This window comes from Calypte anna, chromosome 3 (genome assembly GCF_003957555.1).
Source record: "Calypte anna isolate BGI_N300 chromosome 3, bCalAnn1_v1.p, whole genome shotgun sequence".
In the NCBI taxonomy this organism is placed as follows: Eukaryota; Metazoa; Chordata; class Aves; order Apodiformes; family Trochilidae; genus Calypte; species Calypte anna.
The window spans coordinates 100,667,026-100,684,336 of NC_044246.1; the positions used below are offsets into that span (position 1 = coordinate 100,667,026).

Here is a 17,311-nt window from a genome sequence, read left to right on the forward strand (position 1 = left end):
AAAGATACGCTTTAGACAAAATAACTTACCCTTGATCTTCCATCTAGGCAGTCACAAATAAAGATTTCATAAAGCAAAAACCCAGAGTTAAATAAAAGACAAGCAGCCTCATTGTATACGTAAATTCTTATATAAAAAATATCCAGGGTTACACAACAGTCAGTTGCTGGTGGTTCCTACACAACTACAGTTCATGCTGCAGTTTATAATTCAACATACTTGTACTTGCCTTTGGTCAGTATTTTTACTTTTATAAGCTTTTCAATAATTAACACAGGGTTTAGCAAGTCCTGGGTTTTGTGTTCAGTCAAAAATTTGTGGATCAAAATACAAATAGATTGGTACTGTGTCCCAATTATAAAAAGTCTTTTTCAAATTAAAAATGAGGTAAAAGAAGTTTCTTTAAAAATAACATAAAATACATCAATGGAACAGTCGTCCTCTTCCACGTTTACTCTTGAGATGACTTGCAGAACGCCTGAGGTTTCTCCTCTCTTGACGATGTTGTTTCTCAGCTTCCTGCTGTTTCTTTTGCTGCTCTGACTGGAATATTAAACAAAAATAGCCTCAGGTTCTTGTAAACTTACATATCACCTTAAAGTTCAAGTACCTATATATCAAGATAGAATTTCATTAGGTAAATCTGGAAATGCTGCAGAAAATGGTCCCATGCTATCTTGTCTTTCACGGTACCTGTTGCTTTTGGTTATTCCCAGGCATTATTGTTCCAAGTAGTTCAGAGCAAACATTTAAGACAAAGATATTGAAAACCAGTGAATAAAATCATGTATTTCAGATGAAAACCACTGTCTAACAATAGACTGTAAAGTTACACTCCAGAATGTATGTTTAGATGACCTTAAAAAGGTAGAACACGATTTGAGTATCTATGTTGGTTGAATTATATTATCATATTTAATATTTCCACAAATGGATATTAAAAAGACAGAACAATTAAGATTTGCTGAAACACAACAGGTTTCCCAAAAGGTATTCTTATGAGTTCTTGTAAGTGTTTTATATGCTGTATGTCTAGAAAGACAATCCACATGAAAATCTCTACTCCTATGGCTCATGTTCTATTAATTTTCACCTCTTCATCAAAACCACATTGAACCTGCTAACTACACAGATGAAAAGGCTCCTACAGATATGTCATCTTTGGAAGACTAAAGCTTATCTTCAAACGAAGCATAAACTGGAGATAAAAGACTTCAACGAGGCAAATTCAGCCAACTGTCCATGCTATAAAATACTTTATTTAGAATAATTGCAACAGCAGCATAGGATAATTGCATTAGGAGTGTGGCAGAATTACTGTGTATGCAGCTGCATCCCCACTGCACCAGAATTACTGTGTATGCAGCTGCATCCCCACTGCACCTAATTCTGAAACCAGCAGCATCCAATAATCAGGCAAAACAAGTAAGGCAGAAATAGTCCAAGAAATCCAGTTACTTTAGATTTTTCAGTCATTCTTGTGACAGCAGTTTTACCAGTAAGAATAATATTTGACTACTGGTAAATATTTGACTACTGGTATAGCAAAGAGGCTTACCTGAAGAACACAATTTTAAACTGAAGTTCTTTTATGAAATAATATGGGTCTTCAACTTTTATAATGTGTACTTTCTTTAGTTCTAAAGCAGATTTCTACCCCAAAATCCCCAAGTGTTCTGCAGCAGTAGCAGATGCACACTTGCATTTAACTCTGCCCATACGATAAAGGAGAACCTACAAAATTCCTTAGGATGGGAAATTAAAATCCTTTGGGAAAGGTAGACCACCCAACCACACACTTCAAATGAAATTTGGCAACGGCACCAGGACCAGACCTCATTCTTGTGATCCAATGTACACCAGTTCAGTGGCAAAAGGTCATCAGGAGCTCAGTTTTCATCCTGCTGAGATCCAGCAACATTTTCAACCAAGAGAAAGCCCCTGTCACCTACCGCATCCTGACTGCATTTGGACCTGCAGACCAAGATCTGATCAGTCTTGGTGCACAAGTCAGGTAAGGTCACAAACTTCTGATGGGGTGTCTGCAAATAAACTATTAAAAGATGGAAGCCAGCATTTTCCACCGGAACACAAGATTTTATGAGAGCTGCCTGAGTTATAAGGGTATAAACACACAGGAGTACTACCGGAGGCTTTCATTCTCTTGGCAAGAAGAGGAACAGTTGGCAGCTTATAAAGAAATGAAGAGGGACATTTGTTTGACGGTTTTAAAGTTCCTGTTCTTTCATGCAAAACTAAAGTTACTTGTGTATTATCTTAAAAAATTATATATATAGCTCACCTTCTTTAATTTGAATGTTGCCTGTTTGCTGCCTACTGTGGTATCAGACACATTGAGTGTGCCAAGTTTTTCTTCAAGCATTAAACGATCTCCAAGAGTTTTCCTGTGGAGAATAATTAACATTAGTCCCTATTTTTGCCATATTTTTATTATAATAAAGGCTGATAATGCAGTCAAAACTAAACTCAGTTTCTCTGAAACCCTGAAATGCCAAAACTCTAAAAAACCCCCAAACATTCAGTACAAAGAAAAGACGAGTTCAAATAATTCCATCCAAATACTGCTTTCAGTAGAAACACTGATAAAATTTATGTAAAGTTCATAGTTCTTTTCTGCTAAAAAAGCAACAGGACTCCTGCTAAAAAAGAAACACAACCTTCTATTGCTATAATTTTCTATTGAAATATCAGAAAAATTCAGCTACAGTAATAGATACATGCACAAATTTTTTAAAAGCTAGACACGTGGTTTTCTTGAAATCCTGCAATTTCTGGATTTGAAATACTTCTGAGGGAAGGAAATAATGTTAACTATATATAAGAATGAATTCACCACTGAATGAACCACTTCACTGTCAAAGATGAACTGTTCAGATACTGCACCTGCAAACAGTTTTCTAAACTGCAACGCAAACAAGTGAATGGGATAAATAAGACAAATCCTGACCCCAGAGAGGAGCTCCACACGAGCATAAACCTTCAAGCACATGGTGTTCATCAGTTTCTGTAAGCCAGCTGGTAGACAGCCTCCCCCTCTGGCACTGAACTCCAACTAATTTCTAAGGAGAAGGAGTTGGCTTTTGTGGTCAGAACTCGTACTGCTTCCAGCTCTTCTCCACTGGAAGTTGATGGCCCTACAAAGGCAAGACAGCAGGATATGCCCTAGTGGCTCCAACTTAGAAGCTGGTACCTAATATCATCCTTACTGAACTCATTTAAGCTTGGTATAAACTGGGACAGTTGAGGAGTGTAAATCACAGAACTGTCACTCTTAGAAAAGACCTTAAAGATCATTATGTCCAATTATCAACATCCCCCCTCTAATAAAAGAAATATCTGTATCATCATGCTCACTAAAGCATGTCCTGAAGTGCCTCATCTACATAATGTTTAAATGCCTCCAGGGATGGTCATTCCACCACTTCCCTGGGAAGACCATTCCCACACCTAACTACTCTCTTAGTAAAGAATTTCCTCCTCATATCTAGTCTAAACCTCCTCTGGTGCAACTTCAGGCCATTTTCTCTAGTCCTATCACTTGGAAGAGGCCAGTACCCACCACCTCACAACCTCCTTTCAGGTGGCTGTAGGGAGCAATAAGGTCTCCTCTCCTCTCAGCCTCCTCTTCTCCAAACTAAACATCCCAAATTCCTTCAGCCTCTCCCTACAGGACTTGGTCTCCAGACCCTTGGTTTGCAGCTTTCACCAGCTTTGTTGCCCTTCTCTGAACTCACTCCAGCAGCTCAATGTCTTTCGTGCAGTGAAGGGCCCAGAACTGAACACAGGACTCAAGGTGCAGCCTCACCAGTGCTGAGTACAGGGGCATCATCACTTCCCTTCTCCTGCTGGCCACACTATTCCTGACAGAAGCCTGGATGCTGTTGGCCCTCTTGGCCACCTGGGCATACTCCTGTCTCTTATTCAGCTGGGTATGAACTGGCACTCCTGGATCTTTTTCTGCCTGGCAGCTTTCCAGCCACTCCTCCCCAAGCCTGTAGAGTTGCATGGGGTTGTTGTGACCAAAGTGCAGGACCTGACACTTGGCCTTGTTGAACCTTACTGGCCCTGGCCCAGTGGTCCAGACTATCAAGGTCCCTTTGCAGAGCCTTCCTACCCTCGAGCAGACCAGCACTTCCACTCAACTTGGTGCCATCTGCAAACTTATTCAATCCCCTCATCCCCAAAACTGAGCCCGGGAATACCACAGGTCACGGGCTGCTCATTGAATTTCATGCCATTGACTACAATTCTCTGGGCCTGGCCATGCAAATACACCTTATTCCCACTGAGTCTGCAGAACAGGGGTGAAGCAAGCAGGGATGGTGCTGCCTTCAGCCATCCTCTGTAAAGGTACCTGGGAGTCCTAACATGACTCATCCTTTTTCTATCATGTTGGTCCTACCAAGAGGCAGTGCCAGCTGGGAATATCACATGGCTTGTATCATCAGACAAATCACTCTGCAACACACTTAAAAAACATTCTCGTAACTGTAAACGAAATTGGCTTCAGCAATTTGAGATGCTCCTAGTTGTGCCTTTTTAGGTTTCTCTGAAGAGGGCTAAAGGACTTTATTTTTTTTTTTTTAAAGTTTTCACATGGAAAATATGCCATCATAAAAATATGGACAATTAACAGTCACCGATGTCAATGGAATTTCCTATGGTTGAAGGGCTCATGAACTGTGACCCATGCATGAAGCCTCTGAAGTCCACTAAATTTTGGTTAATGAGCCATTTTATGTAACAAAGACTTTCTGAGATTAACAATGAAAAATTACTGTCAAGAATTACTTTATTTCTCATGACTAGGTACTTTGTACTTTTTTCTATAGTATATTTTTCATTGAGTACATGTAAAAACTTGTTCCATCTGTGTGAATTGGGAAGACAAGCTAAGCCTTAGAGCTAACTATGGCAGAAGATCAGTCACTGACATTGTGGTGGGATTTCTACATTCAAGTAAAGTCCCATTTATTTCCCCTTTGAAAATGAACCGGAGAAATATGGCTACTACCCAGCAATTATTTAGCATGACTGCCTAGCTACTGCTTCAGTCAGGAGAAAAATTAAAATGAGAAGATACTAGTAAAATGCTGTGGGGTTGCAATTTTACTGAATAAACGCTGGTATGGCTACATTTATCTAAAAACATGCAGACCTCAAATGATAGTGGATTGCACACACTGATACACAACCAAGTACAAGAGCTGGGTTGTTTGCCTTTGTGTTTTGGGTTTTTTTTAATACACCAAAAACATCCTCAACAAATTGATTCAAGGGATACATGAACAGTGTTATTAAAACAACTTCCCATACTCTACAGTAAAACCCAAACAAATGAAAGAATTGCCCAGGCACTTCTTTTTTTCCTACTGAGGAAAAAGAACAGTTTTTGAGGGCTTTTCCTGCTGTTCTACTTTAGCAATACCTAAGAATGTCAACTATGTTTTCACTGGCTTTTGTTGACTTTCTTGGTCACCTCTGAAGACATACACATTGACTGTCTTACTTTATAAAGCATGACTACTGTAGTTTTAAATTTTGACATGGCCTAACTTCAGTAATAAAACTTTTAAAGGGACACAAAGAAAATCAAAATGTTCTTAGCACACTGATAAAACCCCTTTCCTTTTATGGGCTCCTTTTAAGTTACTATGTAAGGAACTCGTGTAGTAAGTAAACAAAGCAGAGTTTTGCAGGTTTTCATATGTAATCACAGGAGTGCAAAAGGGGAAAATTAAATGCAGACAGATTTGACAAATGCATTTTTCACAACCGTGAGTACATTTTGCAGCTTTCCTGAGCAAAGAAATGTGTAGACTGTTGGTCTATGAAGAAATTTATAGTACACACCACTGCTCTAGAAGTTGGGCTTGGAGCCATGCTGAGTCAGTAACATGTCAAAAGAAACACCCAGTTTTATATAAGTCATAAACTGTTTCCTCAGGTAGAATATTATATGATTAGAGAAAAAAGAACACCTAGCCATTAAATGCATACTGAAGGTATTAAGGTGCTTAATTATATTGGTCACAGACCATCATTCTGTAACTCGGATAAATCAAATCCAAGCCATGCCAGCCTCACCGGATTGTACATGCCACTACAGTCTTTCCAATTTTCAGTACATTGCCCAAATTAATTATTTTTATGCTGACTACTTATCAATGAAGGACAGCAGAAAACATGTTTAAGTGTTTTCTACATCACATTCTGATATACAAAAATGCTTATTAACCAAACCACTCACCTCACAGCACATGAAAGTCATCATGATTACAGAATCGTATCAGCTATACGTTCTAAGAAATGGATACCAGCTGTCAATTTTTAAATTTCTTCTAAGAATTTGAGGAATATCAAAATCCATACTAAGAACAATGCTTGGATAAGCAGAAGTGGGATGACTGAATATAGAGCTAACTGCCTAGAGAAAAAAAATTTAAAAACATGAAGAGAATTTGATGACAGCAGCTCCGGAAGACAAAGGATGTAATGCTGTCACATTCTTTCTTTTTGTCATCTGTTTCTATCCTAAATTTTTTTAATTTTTTTTTTAAACTTTACATCCAATCTGTGTATCTACAATACAGAGGTTATCTTGCCTAAACCCCCCTAATTATGCACCACTCCTTGCAAAATTCTGCAGAGAATTAGTAGCTAATCTTAAAACAGATCCTCTTTTCCCTAAAAGTAATCTTTTAAAAGACTTTCCATGGTTTATTTCATCACTGATATTCCTCCATCCACTGGCCTGGCCTGTGGTACTTGCTTTCATTTTTGCCCAGCTGAAGCCATGATTCTTCTCCCTCTATGCACCAGATGAAGAATTTAATTTGTCTGTGTCAACACTGTGCTCATTTTTCTAAATGTTCCTCTACCTGGCACCTTGTTCACATTTAAGCTTTCCATATTTCAGACAACATGAAATCTTAATATTTCAAATTGAATGTTTTGATTATAGGTATAGTACATATATATATATTATTATAAAACTTCAAACTGAGCATTTCTGTTAAAGCTCAGCAGATGAATGTGTGTAAAAGAACAGTACATGAGTAGGCTGCAGCCATACTGCCTTGTAGGATGTATTTCAATGGCAATAAGAGTACAGTACAGTGTCTCAGGCTCCTTTCAAGTCACCTGTTAACATGACTAAAAATCTAAGTACATGTTAAAAATATCCTTGAACCTACAATGCTCTGTCGGAGTGTCCAGAGTGGATTTTCTCCTGATAAAGAAGAAAAACTGACAAAACTAAAAAGTTGCTACATCTTCTAAAAGAAAGAAAAATAATCTGAAGAAAGTCGATGGAGAAATCTAAGAAAATCAGAGTCCAAAATATTGAGTATATTCAATTTAAAGAAATTAGAAAAATCCCTGTGTGAAAACACTTGGTGACAAAAAACAGCTAAGGAAAACATGGCAATCAGTGCTGCAGAACAGCTATAAATGCTAGCTTATAAAAAATGTCACTTCTATTTACAGAGGTCTTAAGGTAAAACATGGAAATCATAGACTACTAGACTACCGCAGAAACACTCAGTAACACTAAAAAAATTATAATTTTATATAATAGTTGAAATTAAACTATTTTTTTAATAATAGCTCCCTCTTTTAAGGTACAGGCTAAAATTGTATCAAATCTTTCTTTACATATCTCCAGAAGATTTCCAGCATGAAACAGCCAGGTTGTAGAGTCAGTCATTAGAGACACAAAGAAACAGCCCCATTACATGTATTACTCACTTCCTTCTCTTTGACTGTATCATTTCAGTCTAAGCCATAATGGCTCTTAAGAGATCCATTTAACTCAGCAACTCATGTTTCCAACATAAGTCAAAATTCTGCTTTGCATTTAGTGTGCTGCTTTGAAGCTATTGCCTTTTATTATTTTAATATTAGTGTCTGTGCTCCAAATAATAAAAGGTTATTAAATCTCATCTTCTGAAGGGCTCAACTCACCTCCAAAAAAATAAAAATAAAAAAAATCAGCGATTTGCAGGCTTTAAGCAGCCCTATGCAAAGTCCTTCATTTGCTCTTTATATACTACCCAAATACTACAATTGATCATCAATTTAAGGAAGTCCGTAAAGGGTGCCATAAAAAATAACCAGACAAAATAATTTTCTTTTACCACCTTTATCCTACCCCCAAAATTGTGGCTAGTCATGCAGTATTCTACATCCCTTTTGGAGAGTCAGATGAATAACATACAGACTATGAACCTCATACTGACACTGGTGGAAAATACAACCAATCTCACAGACATCAGTGACGCTATTTGTGAGAGCTGCAATTCACCAATACCAAGTAAGGGATCCCCCAAATCTGTCTCAGAATATCAACCTCTCACTCATCTCATTTGTGTTGTCTTTCTGCCATACTTCCAACATCATATTTGTTTAACTGCAAAACAAAAGCTTTCAACAACTCTGTTGCTTTAAGTTATATCCCTGACTTGCCAGATGTGGCTTTACCAGTAAGTGCTCCCAAGCCAAAATGCCACTGGCCTGCACTGTAGAGAAATACTTGAGAACTGTTCACCCCCAGCTATTAAAAAAGGAACATATGTCTTACTTCATTAATTTTTGCTTTTTGGCGGAGTCTTTGAAGCTTCTGAATTCCTCTCCTTCTTTAATCTCATAAAACTGAGGTTTCAGTAATGTTTGCTGATCCTCCTTGGACCTTTCCCGCCGCTTTAATTTTTCCTCTTGGCGCAGAAGTTTGCGCTGTTTCCTGACCTCTTCAACCCAGCCTTTTTCATCATCTGAACTCTCAGAACTTTCTGCATCACTTGCTTTTCCTTCTGGTTCTTCCTCCTCTTCCTGCAGACAAAAATAGTATAAAATAAGAAATCATCAACTAATTTTCTTTGCAAACCATTCCTGCATTTAGAGTACGTGACAGCTTCTACATAGATGCAGTTGAAAAGAACTAAACCAGAGCAAAAATAACAAATGAAGAAGACATATTAAACAACTGCTTCCACCTATGTTTTCTACTTTTCAAACCTGTATTCATGTAGACACAACAGTGTTCACATCTAAAAAAAAAAGGATAACATAAATTACACTTAATTACTATAGCTGAGAAGGCATTCTTGCATTGCCTCCCATCTTTCTCCTAAGGTGAAATGCTTGAATTAAAGAAGAAAAAAACCTAAACCTATGGATCTTTCCTAATCCAAATGGAAAATACTTTACCTGTTCTTGTGCTTCCAGTTCCTCTAGGATCTTTAGTTTCCTCTTTCTTTTCTCACTTATTTTAGAAACAAGTGGGTTAAGTAGCCTAAATTCTTCACTCTGCTCATCCACCTGGAAATCTGGATTCTCAAACATGACCTTAAAACGATCATCTTTGAGAAGACTAGGCAGATTCTGGAAAAGAAGCAAAGCATGAATGGTGAGTTATAAAATTCTAAACCAGCTGCTGGTAGAGTAAGTAACATCACTTTAATTAAACAAAACTCAAAACTAGCATGGGAAATGCCAGTTGCTTAATCCTGCCAGGTCATATAAAAATCAAGATTTATGCTTATTATATTTTATTACTTTTACAGGATCAAATAAATATAAACCTAAGCTACATGTAAGCAAGACAGGCTTTTTTTTTACACTCACTATAGACACCTTAAATACATAATTACCAGCATTTTTGAATTAATATTTCTCATACATTCAGCCAGCTAGCCTGAAAACGTGTTGATATCTATCGACTAATCAGCAGTACCTCCAAGGCAAATACACTGTCTGATGGGGATGATTCTACAACATGTACAACAAATTATCAGGGTAAACATGCCTTTATGCAATGCTACTACTATTTTACTGTAAGTATGTAAGAGTAAGTGTTTCTATACAACTTCTAACACTTTTTATTCACTGCCCTCACAAACAGAATGGAAAAGGCAGCTTCATACATGTCAAAGTACAGTGCAAATTATGATACTCTTGAATGAGGAACAGTTGGAGCTAAATTTCAGTTTATATGAATGCCTGTTGTGATAACTTTAAAATCACTGAATACATAGCTTTTTATAATAAAAAGTTGATCTTTCAACATTGCCAAGCTTGTACCAGCACATCCAGCCCCCCCACCAGCTTTAACTTTTCATTGCTACCTGACAAGTGCAAACAAAAACAAAAACAAAAAGATACAGAAAGCAAGTATAAATTTCAAACACAGAAACTGTTGCAAATGTGTGACTTGTAGTCATACAGCCAAAAATTAAATCCCAAAGCCTAAAATAAATTGTTTTTCACAAAAATAATGCCATTTCAGGAAAATAACTGGAACCTGTCATTTTTATGTATATTCTTTTTCATCCTCTTAACGTCTCTATGGATTCCCAGAAAAATCAGCCCCCATTTATTGAACTCATATTGTCAATGTAACACTGGCTTAGTCAGTCTACATTTAACCACCACCTACCTTTTTATGCTTTCTACTAACTGTAACTCACAGGATTTTTTTAGATGCTGTATGAACACCTGACAATAATGAAAGCTACATTCCTGTGAGAACAATCATGTCATGAGTACTGCCTAGAGAAAGTTGTTGTGTCCCTCGCAGCCCTGATAATAAATGTTAACTTTCAACATCAGGAAGAATTCCTGTTTCATAAGGGCAAATCATTTGGGCTATAAAATGTAGTTAACTATGTGCCAAAAGAAAAGCCATTGTATCTTCAGTTTCACAGACACCACCTATCCTGTCCAGGTCACCACCAAAACACCAACAAATGTAAACAAAAGGTCTTTTCCAAGGAACTTTGGCTTTGACCCTGCATTAAGCTAGCTTCTGGAGTCCTATGAAGCCCATATCATCTTCACAGTAAGTATTTCATAACTTTAAGCTTTAAAGCTTACTGTATGCCCTTTTTGGTGCTGCAGCTACAATGAAGTCCTCCTTAAAGCCACCCACTAGAATAAGTTATTTATGAGAATAACAAAAACAATGAAATTTTTAATCCATCTGGCCACATAACAACAAAAAACCCAAACCAAACCCCGACTACAGAAAAATCAATAATGTAAACATTATTAGTACTTTGCTCCCAGGCAGAGAAGTCTCCAAAAGCTTACCTTCTGCTTTCTTTTTCTAGTAAGGTGTTGCTCTTCTCCTTCCTCTTCAATCAGTTTGAGTGCAAGCTCTTTATTGACTTTTGGAAGTTTCTAAAGAAGAAAGCAATTAATCAGGAAATTGTTCCTTTAAATATGTAAAGCCCTACATGCTTTATATTTGTAAGCATGGTGAAGAGAGAATTCTTATTCAGCTGTGTAACTCTCACTGAGAAGGCTCCTTGACTGGTTCAAAATATTTCTAGGTACAAGAAAAGCAGCAGAGTGTGGAGAGAACTTGTGCAAAACTTCTGTACCACCTTTTCCTTGTAATGCATCAGCTTTAGTGCTTTAAAAGCAATTATTTCTCTTTGTATGCTAAGCAAATTCAATTTAGAAAGGTACTAGTTAGAAGCAATACTATTTCTATAGATCTCTTCTCAGAATATTATGTTTTAATGGCTTAAGTAATTTAGTTCAATGACAGAGTAGAAACCACTGGTTTATCTGCTAGTGGCAAAATGTGATGAGAGCTGCTCTTTTCCAGGCTGGTATCAGTCTCCCTCATCTGTGGGAATCACAACGTATGGGCATTCTGCAGTTCTATGAAAAAAAATCTCTATACATTACTTTGTGTCTCTGATGATAAACAGAACCAAATTCTAAGTCACTGCACCTCTGAGATACACTTAAGGATATATTACTCTTTATGAAGAGTTCACCTAGAAGTATACCTAATGTTTACAGGATTTACCTTTAGTTGAACTCTTTGTGCACGTGTTTCTTCTATCTTCTGCCTTATTTTCTCTCTTCTGTATTCTTCATAGGCAAAGGGGTTGGCCATCATTTTTGCCTTTGAACGAGCAGAAGGAAGTAAAAATAAAACACCATTAATACAGGACACAGTCCATTATTTGGAAAAAGATCACAAAACCCCAAAAAACTTATCAAACTAGAAACAACCAAAAAAACCCCAACATACATATTTTATTGCTAAGATTAAAAATGGATAAGGATCAGCCTTATTTACCTTATGATAAAGTCGTATGTCCATGAAAAATCCATGCATATAGGCTCTGAGCAATGATGAACCAATGAGATGAGCAAGGCCTGGGAAAAAGTTACAGATGATTTTAAAGAACTTTCATATATAAAGAACTTCTATTCCAAGCCAGCCACTTCACTTACCCGATTCAAGACAAGCAAACACTGTCAATGCAACACAGTCTAACAGTCACATCCACTACATTAAGACTAAGTAAAACAGCAAATAAATAAATAAATAAATAAATAAAGCAGTTTGACCAGCAAGAAATTGGAAGCTCTTCAGAACAACAACATCAATTTTTCTTCACTTAATACATGTTACTGTGTGCTTTTAAAAAATGTTTGCATGCAATATACTCCATAAAAGTTTACAAAGAAAAATTTGAGAAGCATTTTTTAAAGTCCATAGATGCTTGACAGTCAACTTTTTTAGTGTGGTATAGGAATGTTTTTAATTAAAGATTTTTGCCTTGGGTCACTACCTTTGAAGAATTGACAATATGAAAAAAATACACTACCACATCAGGTCATAAAACTGTCACCCTAGGCCCTAACCTTAGCAAGAATGACAATACTTAATTAGTTCTCTGATTTTCCTTCCATGGAATTTTACAAAATTCCAAGACTGAGAAAAGGAAAAGCTTTTTATAGCAAAATATCCTTTACAGATCCCCAAATCTTTAGAAATTACGAATTAACAAACTACTTCTAAAACTAAATGTCAAAAAAGTGTGAAACTGCTATGTCTCTGAAAACAAAGTTGTCTCTCTGTATTTTTTTAACTGTTTCCAGGAAACAATCTTCCTGTGTGTTCCAAAATGAGAGCATTCCAGCTAACAACAATTAATAAAAAGAAACCCTGACATATGGAATACAAAATGTCCCTTAAGCTGGTTCTTCACTTAGAAGTCTGCATTTATGGGCAAAAGAATTTGACTAAGATACAGTGAATTTAAAGTCTCTGTAGATTAATACTAGGATTGCCTTATTTCCTTGGGATCAGGACAGGGGTCTGTGGGCTACATTCAAGCCATACACAATTCCAAAGCTGAAGATACAGGAGCTTTGGACAGTCTCCCCGTATAGCCTCCTGCCAGGCTAAACCCAACTTATGATATTCAGAGTTAATGAAATGAAACATTGTGAAAAACTTTGCAATCAAAATATGTAATGAACAGAAAGAGAACTAACTACCTTGGGAGAAGCATGCTTACCTTCTCTGCTATGTAATTTTCTCCCTTCCAGTTCCCTGAAACTGTATCTCTATCTCATCTAGAATGATTTGTATTTTCTGGAAACCACTACTCTATCAGGGTAGCCTTTGGCAAATTCTTCTCTGAGTTCCAACATACTATTTGAGCACCTCAAACTTACTTTAAAAATTAAACCAACTTCTCTTCCCATGCCTTCCACTCAGTTCCCAAAAGCACACATCACAGATTCCTATACATACTAAATCAGAAACTCTCATCATATCAGAATTACAAAATGTACATGTGTAAACAACCAACTGAAAAAAGAAGTCAGCTGAAGAGGATATTAAAGTGTTTTTACCAAAATTTTCAAGCTCTTTTCTGGTAACAAATTTGTAATCATCATAAACTGTGCTCTCTGGATTCTCCTCCAGCTCTTCAGTTAAGTTGTCCAAGAAGGAACACCATTTTGGGGCAGGTCCTAAAACCTGTGGATGAAGTTCAAATATTGTACATTCTAGCAGAAAAAAAATCTAAAATTAGGCTCTGGATCTCTCTGAAACAAAACAGACCTTCAATAGCAATAGCAGTTAGAGAACACAATTAAACCTTTTGCTTGCATTAACCATAAAGACTACTATGGATTATGTAAATGTTATTTTAATCTAGGTAATTTATTTCAGACCAACAGTCTAGAGATTTCAAGTTCAACTGTTTCAAGTGGTTCCAGTCTGATTTATTAAAAACTCAGAGCCAAATATCAGAGATAGAATTATGAACTAACAACATTAGACTAAAACTACCTGTAAAGCACTGTTGGATCTTGAACTCATTAGTTTCACTAGGCAAGCCTGTTAAATCCCATTCTTCCCTATTTATTTTTCTTAAAACACCACAGGTATATTTCATGTATTTTTATTCAAGGACAAACTAAGGCTGAGGGTAATATTACACAGATAATGGGAAATATTTAAAAACTTGCTTATCTCCACCACGAGGCCAAGGATTTATTTGAACAATACTATGTTGCACTATCAATGTCCTCTTCCATATAAGCTTCCTCCAATTTCCCAAGTTGATAATTAGCCCTCTTCACTCTTCCCTCTTGCTGTTCTGATTGAAATTCCTCTCTACCCTGATGCACAGAGTCATACACAACTGTTCCAGTTTATTTATTTTTATTATTATTTTTGAAGTTGATTTAGCTGCATGGAAAAATCCAACACTACTTTTTTCCTCTAGAGCAAATCAGGTATCATTTTAGAATGTAGGGTGGACAGCTAAATCCTGCAGTGGGACTTCTAATGAGGTTTCTGATTTTCTTGCAAAAAATTAATCTTACAAATTCTGCTGTCAACATGACCACAGGAATGGTTGGGATTCAACAATGACATTTTAAGATTCTATTTGATTACAGAAGCAAGTAGTTTGTTTTAACATGATAGTGTGGTAACAGTGTGAGATAATGCTGTTCATTTTAAAAGAAGTGTGTTACTGCTCATTCAAAAGTAATTTTTAAAGACAGTTATACACAAAAAATTGTACAATTGTATTCTAGACTATAATATTCCAGACTGTAACACTCCAGACAATAATACTGTCTTGCAGATCACTATTGTCTCTGTATCAAGTATGGTTTCCCTTTTTAAGTTTTCAGCCCTAGCTGAGAACCATAACATGCCAAATGAAAAACTACACTTTTTTATAGTGCTGTATATTTTATTCCAACTAGTAAAGGCTTCCAGCAAAAGACCTAAGATGTCAGTAACAGAAAAGACATTACCTACCTACTGAATTAGCCAAATCGCTGTCTGCTCCAGTAATACTCAGCTTAAACAGATTAATTTCTTGCCAACATTGCATAAGCTTTTATCTCCATCTTGTCTCCATAAGATTTTACCTTTTTCAGTTATTTCCCCAAACCCATTTCTTCAAAACTAAATGCCAAACTTTTACATTAGAAGAAAGCAGCCTAGATATATTTCATGCCATTTAAGAACGCAGTTACCTGTGCTTCATTACCAGACCATCAAAGCATGAGTGAGGTGGAGTAATCTTTTTTAAAGTTTTAATGCAGTTTTGTCCTGGATGAAACTGTTTGTCCTTATAAAAAACAAGTTGCTTACTAACTAAACAAAACTTCTCTTGTAATAAAATTTACACACAAGTTTCTCTGATGAAGATTATTAGAAATTACTTGAGAATTCTTGGCTCACATCTGTTCCCACTAAATAAAAATTTCCCCTTCATTCCATCTAACTGGCTCATCATGTCAAGATTCTCTATCACTTCACTACACCTTTTTCATCACTTCCATGTCTATGACACTACCGGCTCAAACCTCACAAAGCACATGTCACTTAACAGAACTCCAATCAGGTGGGGTAATACCCACAATGGAATCTTGACTGGTACAAAACATTGAACAACTCACTAAAGCAGAAGTTTCACAAATAAATAAAGAAAAACAGTTTATCTGCTCTTCAGCTGTAGCTCCACTCACTGTTCCAAGTACCACTGTACTCAAAACATGATACTGAGAGCAAAACCTTTCATGGCACAAATTATGTGCCACACACCAAACTAGAAGACCTGGTTATTCACTATAATCTGTGGAGTGAGTGGGATGATCAGATCAGAGAAAACAAGAGAGGGGAAATGAGATAATTAACGGAAAAAAAAACTGTGGCAAAATACCAGGAAAAAATAGAAAGTTCAACCATTATTCAAATTTCCCATGTAAACCGACAAAAAGGAAAACCCTACAGAGATGTCTATGTTTTATTGCCATATTTCCCTCTCTCCCACACTACAGAAACCACTTGCCTGCCTATTCTAGGACACCTTTTTCTTCTATACGAAAGCAGAATATTTTTTAAGCTTAGGAAGAAATTTAAAAATAGAAAAGGCCAACAATACCAGCCACGATGACAAAACCATAAACAAGAAATATCCCTCTCTTGCAATGGTAATTCTTCACAGAATTTAATTGCCACTGAATTTTAATTGCAGAGTTTCATGCTCTTCTGTCGTCCACCGCTAACCAACTGTTGTCCTAGGATGGTGACAAGAGCACTCTGAGATGGCAGGCTCTGATGCTCCCTGCCCAGGTACAAATGCCACTGTTCAGAGAGTTTGTCTGTACTTGGCCACCAAGGATGCAGCAGATGCCTGAAACCTGTCTGTCCTCTCCAGCTCAGGGGTTTCCACGCAGCAGGCACTCTCATCCTAAACCAGCCGGAGACAGCACACGTAAGGTACCAAAACACATTTCTCTGGCAGGACAGAGTGGTGGCTGAGTCCTACCAGGTAGGGAGGAGGCAGGTGAGCCATATGGACAGACTGAGCACAGGAGGATTCCAACTGTGATACACAGGTGATACAGACATCCAGCAATTGACTTTCATGTCTTATATCAAGCTACAAGAACTAAAGGTATGGACTTCATAACTACTATTACCATAACACCTAATCCAAAATTTTTGGCAGTACACATTAGAATGTTGTTTTTTTGGTTTGTGGGTTGTTTTGGGTTTTTTTTTTGGTGTGGCTCTTTTTTGTTTTTGTTTTGTTTTTACTTTAGACACAGAAAACACAAAACACAATGAGTAATTTAGCATGCAACTGAGTAAGGATGACAAATGCGAGGCCAAACTGTTCAAGAAAAGGAAAACGTTGCCAGAAACACATTTTTAAAATATTGCGAAAGCTTCAGTTTTTTGTATTCTGTTTTTGCAAGATGTTTAACTGAATAGTCTTGTAGCACCACACATTTTATGTGATACAGCTCTGCAATGCTCTGTTCTTATGGCTATGCCTAATTCCTGAGCACTTCTGTAGAAAATATCCTGTCATTGGTCTGTAATTCTCCTGAAATTCATGAAACTTAGGACAGAGCAGGTATTACTCCCACCCCACAAAAGACGTTCCTTATCTTTAATCTGAAACACCAGACAGCACTTGTACACTATTAAATTACACTCAGC

At 36.9% G+C, this 17,311-nt stretch overlaps 1 protein-coding gene across 1 annotated transcript in view; it reads right to left on the reverse strand.

Moving 5' to 3' along the window:
- Nucleotides 1–279: 279 nt before the first annotated feature.
- NOL10 (nucleolar protein 10) overlaps nt 280–17,311 on the reverse strand; it is a 47,476-nt gene continuing 30,444 nt past the window's right edge. The window contains exons 14-21 of the mRNA XM_008495122.2: nt 13,687–13,813; nt 12,116–12,195; nt 11,840–11,938; nt 11,110–11,199; nt 9,229–9,402; nt 8,603–8,850; nt 2,303–2,405; nt 280–543 (exon numbers count right to left, since the gene is read on the reverse strand). Of these exons, the coding sequence (XP_008493344.2) occupies nt 424–543; nt 2,303–2,405; nt 8,603–8,850; nt 9,229–9,402; nt 11,110–11,199; nt 11,840–11,938; nt 12,116–12,195; nt 13,687–13,813 (1,041 nt within the window). The 3' untranslated portion in view covers nt 280–423. The remainder of the gene's footprint in view (nt 544–2,302; nt 2,406–8,602; nt 8,851–9,228; nt 9,403–11,109; nt 11,200–11,839; nt 11,939–12,115; nt 12,196–13,686; nt 13,814–17,311) is intronic.